Source organism: Sceloporus occidentalis, unplaced genomic scaffold, assembly GCF_023333645.1.
Source record: "Sceloporus occidentalis isolate IW3139 unplaced genomic scaffold, rSceOcc1.0.p SCAF_192, whole genome shotgun sequence".
NCBI lineage: Eukaryota > Metazoa > Chordata > Lepidosauria > Squamata > Phrynosomatidae > Sceloporus > Sceloporus occidentalis.
The window spans coordinates 1,290,977-1,308,272 of NW_028317172.1; the positions used below are offsets into that span (position 1 = coordinate 1,290,977).

The 17,296-nt window shown below is 40.7% G+C and overlaps 1 protein-coding gene across 1 annotated transcript in view; it reads left to right on the forward strand.

Moving 5' to 3' along the window:
• The first annotated feature begins 7,765 nt into the window (after nt 1–7,765).
• The window catches only part of LOC149278377 (amine oxidase [flavin-containing]-like), a 48,531-nt gene continuing 39,000 nt past the window's right edge, over nt 7,766–17,296 (forward strand). Inside the window, exon 1 of the mRNA XM_089502077.1 lies at nt 7,766–7,826. Coding sequence (XP_089358203.1) covers nt 7,766–7,826 — 61 coding nt within the window. The remainder of the gene's footprint in view (nt 7,827–17,296) is intronic.

Below are 17,296 nucleotides of genomic sequence, written 5' to 3' on the forward strand. Positions count from 1 at the left end.
TACCCCTGCACTGCTGAAACTCTTATCTGGATTCTGTTCTGTGCTGGTTTCTGTACCTTGCTGATTCAACTCCATTCCGATATTCATCTGCTTCTACCTGGCCTCCTTGCTGTTAGGATCATCTAAATCCTAAGGTACTGTTGCCGAAGGCTTCTCTTTTGGTAGAGGTATTCTGGGAAGAAGTTCCGCGGTGAGTGCCAGACTAGGGGTGGTCGTGACAGCCCCAGTACCCAGATTGCGCACATAGGACTTGCCCAGCACCCAGATTGCGCACATATGGCTTGCCCCAGCACCCAGATGTGCATATTGGACTTGCCCAGTACCCAGATTGCACACGTAAAACTTGGCCTGCACCCAGATTGCACACACAGGAATTGCCCTGCACCCAGATTGCACACACAGGATTTTACCCTGTACCCAGGTTGCATGCTCAGGACTTGCTCAGCACCCAAGTTACATCCAAACGACTTGCCCAGCACTCATGTTGCATACACAGGACATGACGCAGCACCCAGATTGCGAGTGGGAATTTCCACCTTTCTGTCTTCTTCTCATTACCTCTCCCCTATATGTTTTTCTTTATTTCAATACCTCTTCCCTTTCTATCTACCCCCCTTTCTCACTATCTCCCCTCCTTTTCTCACTTTCAACCCCCTTTTATCACTATCTAACCCTTGCTATCTAACCCTTTTCTTGCTATCTAACCCCTCTCCCCCTTTCTTATGTACTTACCTTGCTGTCCTGTGGTGGTCTCGCTGCTCCATCCCAGTGCATATGGCTTCCCTGCTGAGCTCCGTGATATCATGTCATATTCTGGCGCTCAGCATAAAGGGGGGTGGTGGCAGGGAGTGGAGGAGAGAGAGAGAAACCCCAAGCGGTTGCTGAAAACTTTTTCATTAGCAACCGCTTGGCGTCCCTCTCTCTCCTCTGCTCCTTGCCACCTGGGTGCAATGCACTCCGTGCACCCGCTTCGGTGAAGCCCTTGCATCCATTAGTGCAGTGCTAGTGGTGGTCCTGTAGTGCAAAATCTAGTCTGGATTTCTTTCCAAATCTTGAGATGGTGTTGCTGTAGGTCAGGGGTGGGGAACCTTTTTTCTGCCAAGGGCCATATGGATATTTATAACATCATTCGCAGGCCATACAAATTTATCAACTTCAAAATTAACCCCACATTTAGTATTGATTTATATGATGCCCCAGCCAGCCCCCCTTGTGAATTAATGCCCCATTGCCCCCACACCCTTGTGTATTGCCCCCAGCCAGCCCCACATTGTGTATTTATGCCACCCAGTGCCTTATATATCACATTTTATTTGTTTATTTATACAGCACAAGCAGATTCTGTGGAGCTATTACTATTAAAATTAACAATAACATCCACAATATAAAAATTTGACAATAACATTAACAGATGTTCCATCACCTGATCTGCTGCTCCAGCAGTCTGCTCATGCTGCAGTACACAGGCACCCACAGGATATGCCTGGTCTCACACTACTTGAGTATAAAAACGTAAAGTGTATTGTCTCTATCCAGACAGTATTTGCACTTTACATTGTTTAGTGACAGTTTTCCTTTAAGTGCATGGGTGAGCTTACAATCTATTAACAAGACTCTTCTGCTTAAGGTTTCTTGCAAATGTGCAATTCCTGACTTCTTTGCTTTTTGGTTAAGATCAAGCATAGTGCCTATACCACCACGTGGCAATGTTTTGATCCTACAGGATTCAAGGCTTAACTAATAGGGCACTTGACTGTTATAAGCTGGAGAACCTCTCTTTCACTGCTTCCCATAATTGTCTTAGACCAAGGAGGCAGTAGCTTACGGAGGGGTCCTTTTGTTGCTTCTCAAGGGAGTAATTTACCTGTACATTTGTATCTTTAGACAACTATGAGCCTGACTGATGCTCATTGAGAGAGGCATCACTAGTTTCCTCAAAATTAGCAAGTTACTTGTCCAATACTCAGTACACAGTAAATACAAATCCTCTAAATACATTTTTAAAACCTATCTCATGTATAAATATTAGGGATTTAGTCACATTGTATAGCCATGTACTGCTTAGCCCACCACAGCGTCAGAGCACCTCAATTTCTCTAGCCCTATAAAATACTAATATGGGTGTATTGCCTGCCATGGAGATGAATAAGGGGGACTATATGACTTACAACAAGGTCTTGATCGTTTAATATAATTAGATACATGAATACAGTAAATGTCAAATAAAAATATAAAGAAGAAGGAGTAGCTTTTCACATTAAGCTACATAAGTGAAGTACAATGAATTAAAGAGCCACGTGATTCGCAGCCCAGTAGCACTAAACATGTTGAATAAGTGGGTTTATTTATAGATTTGGTGCTTGTTGTAATGTTATTGAATTGCTGTTTATATTACATTCAGGAAGGCATTAGCCGAGTATTAAGTAGGGTTTAATTGGGTACTTAGAACAGGGTAAATGGTTGCCTTCTGGATAGACGCTGTCACGTATGACTTCAGCAATTTGTATGTTTGGTGTTTTCACAGTAACATACAGCAAAGGCTGGTGTCTTGTAGCAAGTAAACAAATTACACTCTTCTTGAGTGTAGCCTTTATACACTAGTAATACTGTGCTTCTGTTTGCAGCCACCAGATTTTGCCTCAATGAACAAACTTCCCTAAAGAATTTAGATTTTCCAATTTAACAGAACCATAAGTTAGGAAATGTTTAACTCAGAGAGAATCCACACCATTTTAATATTTCTTGTGCCAGAATAACCACAAAGAAAGGCAACAGAGGATATTATGACAGCTAAATCATTGTTATACATTACATGAAATCTAAATCCTCTATACCTACTCATAAAGAGCAATTGTTGCCTTCAAAGGTTTTAGAGTAATTCATGCATGACAACTATTTACAGCTTGTACCTTTTGTTTTTCATTGTATCTGTTTAGCTTAAAGGTTTACATCAGGAAAATTGTGTTTTGTGATTGCCGGACTATTATTATTCACTATCCTGAAGTTTTTTTCTTCCTTATTAAAAATAGAGTACTCTTTAATGCATATGATAGTTCAGTGGTCCCTTTAAATTTTTGTGATATCCTCATTGCCAAATGCATCAGGGAACTCTGCAGAATGCCCTTTATGTGCACTTTACCCTTTACCCCAGAAGATGGTGTGCAGAAGATGTGTTGATCATGTATGAAAACATGTAACACCTCGTGATATACTTACTGTTAGTCCACTTGAGTGCTGGCAGGGCAAGCATTTAGTAGGGGCAGGGTCTAATGATACTGCTTGTGTGCATGTGCAAAAAAAGATCCCACTGATTTCAGTGGAAGCTTTTTTATGCCACTAGTGTTCTGCTTTAAGTGCTTACAAAGAACTTTGATATGCCTCCTTTTTTCAGGAGGCACAATAACTCAATTGGGAGGTATAATCATGCTGAAGACATGTTAAGATAGCAGGTTCCAATCATCATAATAAGGGATCCCTTACTTAAGTTAATGGAGAGGAACCCTTTAGTGCTTACTAATAAACATATATTTTATTTTGTGGTATTCAGTGTTTTATTATTATTTGTTTTTATTTTTATTTTAGATTGTGGGCCAGTGTTACAGGCTTTTCTGTGTCTTTAAAATGCCAAGCTATTTTACAAGCTTTTAGGTGCACAGACAAGCTGTTTGAGATCATTGACAAACTGAGGACTAATATGGCACTGATAAGCTGTTTCGGGTGAAATTTGGCATTCACAGGCTTTTTGTGACAAAGCTGGCACTGTGGGACATGTTGCCTGGGGAAATTGGGGAGGCCCAGGGCAATTTTCACACCAGGCTTCTAGTTTCTTTTCTTTTGGGTTGGAGTATTACTGGGCTGTTTGCACTGGCCTGACACCTGGGCTTAATGATGCCAGCACTACAAACATGACAGGCGCATAGTCGAATGTGCCACAGGATAACCATACCCACAAACCAACATTTCCCCAAAAAAGACACGCACACCTTTATTAAGTGCAAATATAATTTCCACAGCTTTATTAACATTTAACAATATATTAAAGTCATTGTCAAAACAGACCATCACAATTAAACAGTGATAACATATTTCCCCTTCATAAACAATGACAATGACCCCCAAATTATAAACATATTAACCATATGAACATTGGCAGCACCACATACCAGGTGCCTCCTCATTAACCCATTGACCACTGTAGGGGGATACCAAGACACCCCTACACCACACCGATTAACCAAATAATAACCAATGTAGGGGCATACCGAGATACCCCTACTCCACCCGAATTAACCAAATAACCGATGCAGAGGCATACCGAGACACCCCTACACCACCCCAGGTTCTGAGCCACAGGCCAGCTGGAAACCTAACAAACTAACTTGAACCAAGTCAAATTAGTAAAACCAAACCAAAACCCACTGTACCAAAACAATTATCTCAAACTATCACAACCACCTATTAAAGGGAGGGAGGGTGGGACAACCCAGATTTGGAAAAACAGTTAAGTGAGCCACTTACAAAATGGCTCCCATTTATATACCCATAGCATTAGCCACACCCATAACAAAATTGCACCAATTAAGTTAAATTATTCCTTCAAGCCCACCCACTAGCTCCATGCTGTGCTGTGCTGCTCCATGGGCTTCATTCAGGGCTGTTTTTCTAATACAAAATATATCAGGCCATGTTGTTAGTGGATTCTATTTAGTGACTGGGAAAAAATAAAAACATTTCCAGAAAGTATGCAGTTTTTTATCTAGGCAAACAATAGTGTACACTGGATTTAATACGTTTATAAGGGATTGTGATTGCCACAATACAAAGTAATTACAAACTTGGTACAATGGGCGCACGTTACATCTAACGCTCATACAGTGGGGCAAAAAAGTATTTAGTCAGCCACCAATTGTGCAAGTTCTCCCACTTACAAAGATGAGAGAGGCCTGTCATTTTCACCATAGGTACACTTCAACTACAAGAGAGACAGAATCAGACAACAAAGTCCATAAATCACATTGTCTGATTTTTAAAGAATTTATCTGCAAATTATGGTGGAAAATAAGTATTTGGTCAATAACAAATGTTCATATCAATACTTGATATTGTTATATACCCTTTGTTGGCAATGACAGAGGTCAAACATTTTCTGTAAGTCTTCACAAGGTTTTCACACACTGTTGCTGGTATTTTGGACCATTCCTCCATGCAGATCTCCTCTGGAGCAGTGATGTTTTGGGGCTGTTGCTGGGCAACACGGACTTTCAACTCCCTCCAAAGGTTTTCTATGGGGTTGAGATCTGGAGACTGGCTAGGCCACTCCAGGACCTTGAAATGCTTCTTACGAAGCCACTCCTTCGTTGCCCGCAGGGCCGGCCCTATAATGGGGCAGACTGGGGCAATTGCCCCAGGCGGCACTTTAGAAGGGGCGGCACTTTGCCGCCCCAAGCGCTTTTTTTTTTTTGAAGCGGAGGAGAGAGAGAGGGGCACCGAGTGGTTTTAGCTTACCCGCTCGGCGCCCCTCTCTCTCTCTCCTCTGCGGCGAGTCTCCCTGTTCGGTCCCGGTGCCGGCTTGTAATGCAGAGCGCCGGAAGTGACGTCAATTTCCGGCGCTCAGCATTACAAGCCGGCACCGTGGCAGAGCAGGGAGACTCGCCGCAGGACTGTTTAAAGGTAAGTACCGGGGGGGGGTCGTAGATTATGCCGTCGGCGAAGTTTAAAATGCCGCCCCCCCCCCCGCCCCCCGGCGTCGGCGGGGGGGGGGGCGGCGTTTTAAACTTCGCCCCAGGCGGCGTTAAGTCTTCGGCCGGCCCTGGTTGCCCGGGTAGTGTGTTTGGGATCATTGTCATGCTGAAAGACCCAGCCACGTTTCATCTTCAATGCCCTTGCCGATGGAAGGAGGTTTTCACTCAAAATCTCACGATACATGGCCCCATTCATTTTTTCCTTTACACGGATCAGTCATCCTGATCCCTTTGCAGAAAAACAGCCCCAAAGCATGATGTTTCCACCCTCATGCTTCACCGTAGGTATGGTGTTCTTTGGATGCAGCTCAGCATTCTTTCTCCTCCAAACACGACGAGTTGAGTTTCTACCAAAAAGTTTTACCTTGGTTTCATCTGACCATATGACATCCGCCCAATCCTCTTCTGGATCATCCAAATGCTCTCTAGCAAACTTCAGACGGGCCCGGACATGTACTGGCTTAAGCAGGGGGACACGTCTGGCACTGCATGATTTGAGTCCCTGGCGGCGTAGTGTGTTACTGATGGTAGCCTTTGTTACTTTGGTCCCAGCTCTCTGCAGGTCATTCACTAGGTCCCCCCGTGTGGTTCTGGGATTTTTGCTCACCGTTCTTGTTTTGACACCACGGGGTGAGATCTTGCGTGGAGCCCCAGATCGAGGGAGATTATCAGTGGTCCTGTATGTCTTCCATTTTTGAATAATTGCTCCCACAGTTGATTTCTTCACACCAAGCTGCTTGCCTATTGCAGATTCAGTCTTCCCAGCCTGGTGCAGGTCTACAATTTTGTTTCTGGTGTCCTTCGACAGCTCTTTGGTCTTGGCCATAGTGGGGTTTGGAGTGACTGTTTGAGGTTGTGGACAGGTGTCTTTTATACTGATAATAAGTTCAAACAGGTGCCATTAATACAGGTAACGAGTGGAGGACAGAGGAGACTCTTAAAGAAGATGTTACAGGTCTGTGAGAGCCAGATATCTTGCTTGTTTGTAGGTGACCAAATAATTATTTTACCAAGGAATTTACCAATGAATTCATTAGAAATCCTACAATGTGATTTCCTGTATTCTTTCCCCCCATTCTGTCTCTCATAGTTGAAGTGTACCTATGGTGAAAAGTACAGGCCTCTCTCATCTTTTTAAGTGGGAGAACTTGCACAATTGGTGGCTGACTAAATACTTTTTTCCCCCACTGTATAGAGCACAGCCATGCAGCAGCTATACACTGCAGCACCTGATCTTCTGCTGGAGTGGAGTCAGGTGAGGAGCTTTTGGACAATGGCCCACCGGGCATTTGCCCAGTGTGCCAGATGGCAAGTCCAGGCCTGATTATAAGTATATTAAGTATACATTAGAAAGGAGCTCAACTAGAGTGAGAAGAAGGTAGAGACAAGGTAAAAAAATAAAATTATATTTTTAATATAGACTGATTTAAACAGGATTTTAAGACACATAAAAGTCCTCCTGTGGGATTACCGTGCATATGAATAGTAGTTGCACTTATCCAGGGGGCAGGGGCTTCTATTTAGGAGTGCAAAGCACTTTGGAATAAAACATTTTATTATTTCACAATGCACAGGTAACCTGATGGTGGACTTTGTAGTGTCAGTTGGCAGAAGTCAAAGGATATTTTCCCTTTAAATAATCATTCACGCTGGATACAGTGGTAAGATCCCTGTATGTACAATAATGTAATTATTCTATAAAATAAATATTCAGCACATCTTCTATGAGGGTAGCCATCAGGTTAACCCTCACACATACTGCTCAGTGTAGAAAAAAACAACCAATCACACGCTTGTCTGCTTGACCTCTGCCCACAAAGCATGGGAGGTGGACACACGCCTTAGAGCTGTTGATCCAATGCAAACGCTGGAAGTTGTAATGTGTGGGAGTGACCAGAGGAGGGGCTGTCCGCACTACAGTCTGCCTTAATGAGTGACAATATCTAGAAACGACGGAGAAATCTCCGGCACATGCAGCGAGTTCATCGCGAAGCTGTAAGGCTTTAGGAAGACCGTAAAAGGAAATGAACGGAGAAGCCATGAACAACGAATACGATGTCATTGTGATCGGTGGAGGCATCTCAGGTTTGTCATTCTTCCACTATAGGTGCAGAAATAGGCAAAATATACAAAATATGCAATATACACAAGCATGCAAAAAAACCAAAACATGTTATACGACCGTATTTGGTGTTTCGTTACCGAGTTCTGGTTACAGCTGCAGCTTTGATGAAAACATTGTGGAAAGTGAAGAATTTCTCACCATAAAACTGACAGTGTGTCAACAACCAGCTTTAGGAGTGTTGCCAGTAACTCGGTTCATTGGCTCACCCTAGCATTGCTTGCAAAAAGGGTATATATATATATATATATATATATATATATATATTGAACTTTACATTGTTCACCCTAGCATTGCTTGCAAAAAAGTGGTTTATTTGAAGATTGAAGATTTGGGTTTATAAGATAATAAAGGTGGACTGTGACCTTCTGGGTTAATAGTACATTTATTTTGAACGTACTATTATAAATATGCATTGCTTAATTGAAGTGAAAGCCTATTAGGTTTGTTTAGTGTACTGAACTGTAAAATGTATAATTTGGAGAAGTGACAGGTCCTTTTTAGACCTGCGTTCCAAGGGGTTTTACACTATGTGACAGCAAATACAAACAGATTAAATCTGATGTTTAATATTTGTAGTATATAAAGAACCTTGTGTGTTTCTGGTATAAAAAATAGTATACTGGATATTGGAAACAAAGTCATGGGTGGATCTGGGGGTAACGGGCAATTGACACCCCAAGAAAGACAGGGGTATGCTTCACAAGTAAGCATAAAGAGGCAGGCTTGAGTAGGATGGGGTAGTAGGGCGGTTGCATTGGGTGCAAGCTGCTCTTAAAACAGAATGAGGTTTTGCTGGGTAAGTGAGTTGCGTGTATGTCTGGGTATGATAGAGTGTGTAAGTGTGTGTCTGGGTATGTTAGTGTGTGTATGTGTGCAGGAATCAGCAAGGTGTCTGTGCACCTCATTCAGAAATCTCTCTTTTTCCAGTAATTACGTATCAGCACAATGCAATATATTGATGTCTGAAATAATCTTGAAAGGTTTGGGTGGTGTACAAAACGTGTGCTAGCTCTCAAACTTGCCTTATTTTAAAGTAGTGATTCAATATGTTATAATTACAATTGGAAGAGCAGTGCCAGTTGGGGAGGTCATGGATCTCCCTCTAGCTGACCCAAAACAAAGGGACTGTGAGGTCTGTTCCCACAGTTCCCACTGAAGCTAGATGCACTGTGAAGGAGCACCGTAATGAAAGTCTGTATGAAAAGCCCTTGTGGTCCCACCACAGGAATTATGACATGAAAGGAGAGGGAGAAAGATAAGAGACAATGAGAAGGAAAAGAGGTGAGGAGAAAGGGGAGAGATGAAGATGAGAGATATAGAAAGAAGAGAAAGTATCAGGAGAGACGAAATAAAGAGAAAAGTGAAATATAATGTATATACTTTATATATATATATAGAGAGAGAGAGAGAGTGGTGATCTGGCTACTGCACCTCTTACCCGAGTTTTGTCTAAAGGCTGTCCTGTACAGCGGGCAATTACTTTCAAGGGATCCATGTATAAAGTGGATATAGAGGCAAAAGGTGATGATTGTTGACCTTATTTGCATGCACTTACCCAGAATCTCTTGTGGTTGTGGCAGTACCATGAGATTTCTGAGGGAAGCCTTCTGGCTTGTCTGGTGTCTGTAGATGGGTGTTTAATAATGCTTCTACTATATATATATATATATATATATATATATATATATATATATATTTGCTGAGTTCAAGTATATGTTAGTGTATGTCTGGGTGTGTGGGGGTATGTGTGTTTGTTAGTGTGTGTCTAGGTATATTACTTTAAATGTTTGTGTAGGTATCCTAGTGTGTGTGTGTCTGAGTATGTTAGTGGGTGTGTGGTTATGTTAGTGTGTCTGGGTGTGTGTGTAAGTGTGAGTGCCTCGGAATATTAGTGTGAGTGTATGTTTATGTGGGTCTGTGTGTTAGTGTATATGTGTGTGTGTCAGTGTTGTCAAGTTGTGAGTAGATGTGTGTGTTCATCTCCGGTTGCATCAGTGTGTGTCTGGATGTTTGTGTGTCAGTGTGAGCACCCCTCCTGAGGTTAGGTTCTGAATCTCCCTTGTTCCAAGTCTATTTGCTTCTTGTGTAAATTCCTTCTGCATAGGCAGGGCCACAGGTAACTATTGTTACTTTGATTGGTAACAAATACAGCCTGGGTACATATTTGTGTGACTTGGACCTTGTAAGTATTGGTATACGTTAAGGTAGGCTAACAAGGTGTTAGAAACAATCAGGTAAGGGAAATGATTCCCAAGAAGTTCAAAACTTTAGTGTTGGTTCCCCAAACTCATTGTCTTTGCAGTATTTCCCCACTCATAGGAACAAAGGGGAGGATAGTTTGGTTATTATTAATACAGCACCCCAAGCTTTTACACGTGTTCGCATAGAGATGCATTTACTATATTGGACGTTTGCAAGAGTGGAACTCCATGATATACCAATACATTGTGAGGGACAAACCCCAGGGAGTTTATCCTGCAAGGGGCTTCAACTGACCCTACCTAATGTATAGTAAAATAGATGAGATTACATTCAGGAATTGACATTGCATTAAATAAATACTACACAGTGGTAGAATTCTGTGAATTACACTCAAGTTCATTGTATCAATGCCCTTTGTGGTTATGAGGTCCTAGGCAGAGCTTCTGATGTCACATTTTTATCCTGAAGGTGTGGGCTATTTTTTATTTTCAAGGTGTGCTAATATAGTGATCTATTACATCAAAAGTGTCCAAATCCAACCCCCAAGGGACACGCATCAGGTTATCAAGATGACACATAACACATTGGTTGTGAAATTGATTACATGTTAACTAGAGAGTCCCTGGGTAGTATTTCAATCCTCAAAGTTATTTGTGAACTGCTTTTTATTACATGCTGCCTAACATACGGGCAAGGTCCTTGTTTCTCTTTTATATTCACTTTGACCATGACCTGCTATTAAATATTTCATTTCAGGCAAAGGGTTTATAGTTTATAGGTCAATGCACAAGTGATTTATTAAATGATTTTGTGTTGAATAAATGGGTTTTTTTGTGTGGAGCCTTTCCAAAAACGTTTTGCTAGTAAACTTTTGTAACAAGGAACGATTAAAGAACTGTAAATAATACAGATTATTTTTTGTAAGGATTAAACTTTTCATTGTTTCATAACAAGAAATGTGTGGGGCCACAGAGGGCACAGTCAAGCTGTTTGGGGTACTGATAAGCTGTTTGGGTCAAATATGGCACAGACAAACCGTTTATTACTAGACATTACACACACAATGGGTTTGTTACCTGGTGCCATCTGAGGAGGGAGAGGCTTCTGAAGTCAATCAGGAATGTGGATAAACAGGCCGTGGTCTTTTATTTAGCTTACATTGTATCAACCTATCAAAATTACTTTAAAACGTATACCAATACTTTGTAACCATATTAACACTTTTGACACAAACCCAGAGTGCAAACATATTTTAAATACTAAACCACCAGTTCACCCACAGATTAATTTATCTGATATTGGTAATGATATCTTTTAACTTGAACTTCCAAAATATGGTGGAGCAGGCCATGGTTTTTTTATGAGGTGGGCCACAAATGGTTAATTGTCTGTAAATACCTTCACAACCATGTTCCAGGTCAACCATGTTCCAGGTCACCGTGCCTAAAACTAACCCCTCTTCTGGTGCCCTCTATGGCATCATACAGGTCCACGCCTTTAATACTAACAAAACCCGACCATAATTCCTAAGACCTCTTGTAGCTATCCCAGGTACTTTTAGATAAAGAACTCGCAAATAAAACACTTATCTGGGTGACGTCAATTCCCATAGGCTCTTTGTAACTCTCAACCCATCTTTCTCTGCCCGGGGTGCCAGCTCCCTGAAAAGCTTGAAATCAAAGCAGGACACAGTGTCAGCTATAACATTCTTTTTCCCAGGAATATATTTAGCGTTCAACCAAATATTATTAATAAGACCTATATAAACAAAACGCCTCAATAAATGAATTACTGACACAGACTTTGCTCTTAATGTATTAATTACCCAGACAACACCCATATTGTCACGATTTAACAAAATCCTCTTGTTACTTCAAGAAGGACCCCAGCATTCAACTGCCACTACTACCAAGAACAATTCCAGCAAAACTAAATTCTTAGTCCATCCCGCTTCATGCCACTCTTGCGGCCAACTAGCTACCGCCCATTTACCCTGCCAGAAAATACCAAAACCTGATGCCTGTGCTACATCAGTAAAAAAACTCGAAATCATCATTATCAATAAATTCTTCTTGCCAGATAGCTGCGCCATTAAAATATTTAAGAAACAGATTCCGAACTACCAAAACCGCCTTAATCATGAACCTCATCTTAACAATTTTATCCTCAGGCAGTCTAAACAACATATTAACAGTATCCATTTCAATACCTAGAAATTGCAGCAATGTGGTTGGAAAAAATGTTTTCTCATGTGCCAGCGGAATACCAAAATATTCAGCTAAGACAAAAAAATGAATTTAACAACTCTAAACATTCTGTACTATCAGCCTTACCTATAAACAAAAAATCATCCAAATAATGTATTACTGAATCCAAACGTGAAACTTTTTTAACTGACCAATCTAAAAAGGATGCAAATGTTTCAAAATAAAAACATGAAATAGAACAGTCCATAGGCGAACACTTATCAAAATAAAATGCACCATTCAACTGGAAACCTAAAGAGGGAAAACAAGCGGGGTTAATTGGCAAGAGCCTAAAGGCTGCCTCAATATCCACTTTAGCCAATAAAGCATTTCTCCCAAACCCCCTGACCCACTTCAAAGCATCTTCAAAACTTGCATAATGCACTGGAAAATCAGATGTATTAATCTCATCATTAAGAGAACTACCTTTCGGAAAGGATAGATGGTGAATTAACCTATATGAACCTTTTTCTTTCTTGGGGACTAAACCCAATGGTGACAATCTAAAGTTAGAAAAAGGAGGAACAGTGAAGGGGGCTGCAACTCTACCAAGAAAAATCTCTTTCTTAATCTTTTTTTTTTCAACTATACTGTGATTGCCCAACACCGATTTAAGGTTATTAACCCAGCTCAGAATCTCACCCTTTAAAATTGGTATATTAAAACCAACCTTAAAGCCTTCATATAGTAGCTTAGCCATCTGTTTGTTTGGATAGCTTTAACCAATTCACTGGGGTCTCTGCTTTTCTGAACCTGTTCCTTTCCTTTTTGTCCTATACGAAAAAAACACTGGCTCCCAGCCAAATAGTACACTCATGTTTAAATCTACATGAATTAGACCACTTACAAGGAGAGTCATTAAAAGACCAACAAATACCTTTCTGACGCATATGCTGGGAATGAACCCCTTGAAACCTAAAATTAGATGTACTTTTCTGCGGGAGCATGACACTCACCCAAGTCCCCACACCCTTCATACCCCATTGCAGGTTCTTATGCACAGACAACTTCTAACTAAAAATCTCATCATAGTTGAGCCAAGATATACCACCAAAATTTTTATACACTTCTAAAACAGCTTCTAAATGTTGAAACGCAAACATTTACTACAATGCTTTTCACAATAAACACTAGCAAATATGCAAAAGACTTGCAATCAATTATTAAATGACCTGGGAACAGGTCTTCTCCTATTCTCATCCTTCTCATAGTTAGACAAAACTCCTTAGATGTGGGTAACAATGACAAAATGTCCACATAATCACGATTCCAAATGTTTTCCTTAATGGCATTATTCAAATCAAACCCCAGTGGAGACATCTCACAAGCTAAAGACTCATTAACAATACTTTTAACACCATCGCCCCAAGCTTGAGCAGTAATAGCATGCTCTATAAATTAACCAAATATAACTTAGCACTTAGCAGATCTGTCATTTGAATCTTTCCTGAAGTTTTAACCACATTAAACGACACAGAAGAAGGTTTTTCGGTTTCTATGGCATTAGCCTATCAGTGCCTACATTACGGTCACATAATGAAATGTTCCTGGCAAAAATTCTAATTTAGGCATATGTTTTTAGGATTAAATAATAATTTTTGGGTGTATGAAGGGTTTGGTATTTGAAGGTAGGGTGGGTTGCTGCTTGGAGTAATTCCAGAATTGTTCATAATCTGTCCACTCTGTTGTGTAATTACACCTGTCTGACTAATCTGTAATATATATTAGCCACAACTAAATTATTTCCTTTCCGCATAATAAAAAGTGAAGCCTAAACTGCATGAGGCTAGAGGGCTTTTCAGGATTTCATACATCTACCAATACGTTTTTTTTCTCTCTGACCTTTATCTAGAATTAACAGCAACAGAAATACCAGCCTGAGGCCCAAGTTAATGTGAAGAGGCTTGCGTTGTTACAAATTAAATTTGTGCAATGAAAAAAACAGATCCAGAAACTAAATGAATTAGTCCATATTGGTCTTTGGTTTGATTTTATCAGGCTGCACATATTTCATTTATAAGAGAAGTTGCAGGTGAGTGACAAAGATGGCTCATCTCTTTACTCGGTACTACTGGGCTAAATGCCTTGCAGAGTTATCCCCCATTGATATACCACAGTGTAGAGCCTTGTTTTTTTAATCCTGCTCACGCCGAATTTCTGACCATTACTGCCCACTCCTACAACATATGTGGTAACTCCCGCCCGCTTCCGCAACATATGTGGTCAATCCCGCCCGCTCCCGCAAACATATGCCACCACCTTACCTGATCTGCAGATTTCCCACGCACTCCTGCAAGGCTGCCTTTTTGTTGCTCCCACACAGCATCTCTTCTCTTGTTCCGCTCAGGAAAACAGCGGAGTCATGTGAATTTACGTCACTTCACGTGACTCCACTGGGTTCCTGGGCGAAACAAGAGAAGAGACGCTGTGTGGGAGCAACGCGAAGGCAGCCTTGCGGGAGTGCGCGGGATTACTGGGACCCGCAGGAACATTGTCTGACTCCCCGCTCCCACCCGAAAAACCGCCCGTGTCCGGGAGGTTTTTGACATCCCAATCCCGCATCCCAATGCAGTCCTCTACCACAGTGCACCTTAAATGCAATGTTTAGATTATATATGTTTTATTATATATATGTGTTATGTTAAATAACTGTACTAACATATATTTCACTTACAAAACCGTGAAATGTGATCATACTATTTATGTGTGTTTACTATTCTGAGACATTCAGTGATAGTGTGAAAGGGAGCTCCAAACAAATATTTTGTTTCTAATAATATCAACATTTAGGTATCAAATATGCAGTTCTCTTTTTTCAAACAGTTCTAGTTTTTGTATTATAGCTACATATTAGTCATTTGCATGTGTTCTAGCTGTGTTATCTTAGCTCAATCTACTAAACAATCAGCCTCACATGCTTATCATACATGAAAGTCGATGGAAATAAGAGTTTGATTGGGCAAGCAGGACTTCATTAGAATTGCCGTAAAGAATCAGGTCAGTGTGGTGCCTGAGCAAGTCACACAACCGACAATGGCAGCCTCCGGGTCTGATGAGCAAAATTAAAACTTTTTTGTCAATGCTAACTTATATGTATGCAGCACTGTACAAACGCTACTGGCATTTACCAAAGAGGTAACCCATGATCAACTGCAGTATGACAGGGTACCACTGCAAATCCCGTTACCCGGTTAGAAAGAAAAATGTTAAGAATGAAAGTCTTTGAATTATACTAGGGTTTGCTCTCATTTAGATTTGGTGTTCTCAGAGCAAGGCATGTTAATATACTACGTCGTAGTATCCTTATGGTTGCTGTCCCAGCCATTTCTCCTTACACCTATAAGTAATGGCTGCAGCATGCGCAATGCATAACTGATTCCGTTCTGTGAGTTTATACATTTTCCATACTGCAGGGCAGCATTTTACATGTGCTGGTCAGCATCATGTCAAATGTAGGTGTCTTCACAATAGACAATTAAAGGGGTATTTTTTATTCGTTTCAACTAATAATGAAACTTCCTGAATATGGTTGAAAATGTAATGGAACACAAAATACTCTTCTTACCAAAGCATTAGGTTTCATCTACTGAAGACACCACTTGCATGGTTAAGAGCCCAATCAGTCACAACACATCTGTGAGATGACATTAAAGAACCCTCCAGCCATCATATCATACGTTCATGCATATGATAACTGAGAGGTTCCTTTAAGCTTTTGTGGTGTCCCCATCAGGACAGATTTTTAAGAATTCTTCCATATGGATTTGCCTCTTCCCCACCTCCTAGCTATTGCCGTGCAGGAGATGTGCTCGTAATATACTTATTGCAGGTCAGCTCCAGGGCTGTCTCGGAGAACATTGCTAAGGGGAGGCTCTAATGAGACCCCCATATGCATGTGCTGAAAGCGAAACTAGACCACAAACCAATATAATATTTTTTTCTTTTTTGTACATTTGCATTTATTGTTCAAGGGACACCCTGGGACAATTGAGTGTTCCTTTTAACTATGCACTTGCAGGGTTAGCTTGACCCTTCTAGGAATGGCTCTGCATATTGCATAGCGTTATTTGAGAGTTGAATACAATCAGTTTGCCTGCCAGGGTTACAACTAAACACACCACTATTGTTTATATACCATTGCATAATAAAATCACACAGTCTGGCTTCCTCTGAGTATAATATCAGGAAACAAGCTCATTTTGGCCTCTGGTTCATTGCAAGGGAAAATAGAAAGGCTCTAAGAAACAGGGCTCACCCTGACTTAGGACTCATCCTGACTTCTTTCTTTTTCATGTAATATGCCAATAAAATATAACTCTTTATGGTGCAACTCTGCAGAGCTTATCACCATATATAAGATAAAGTGAAAAAGATATAGTGATAAAGAAAAATACAATCTCAAAATTTCTTGTGTCTAGTGAATTTATATGCTCGAAAACATTTTGAAGACAATTATGTTGCTTATGGGCTTGTGTATTTGTATATGCTTACTAGTTTTAAGCAATACATCTCCAGCTTTGACACACTGACATTTTCCATACCAGAGATTTATGATGACATCATACACAATAGATTGGCCTATTGGAAATATAGTACAGATAAAAGGAAGCAAAATTAATCATTTAAAAGGCAGCACGTTCTACATGAAATTATCTCCAGCGGGGCAGGAAAGCAATCATTTTTTCCTTTTTGTAGCTTTCATCCACCTTTCATGAATGTATGTAACTATGCCCCATGTCAATCAATTTAAGCACCTGCATCACCAGAAATATCTTTAACTACGAATAGTGGACTACTTCTAGTTTTATGGACTGACCTTAAAGGGACACTCCACCCTTAATACACACTTCATGCAAAATAATATCGAAGTGGTCCTTTTAAATTTCTGTGGTGTCCTCCTTGCAAATGTATGGAGTTTGCAGAATGCCCCATATGCATTTGCTTGCTACTTTCTTCATCCCATCTATTTGCATGCATTCGAT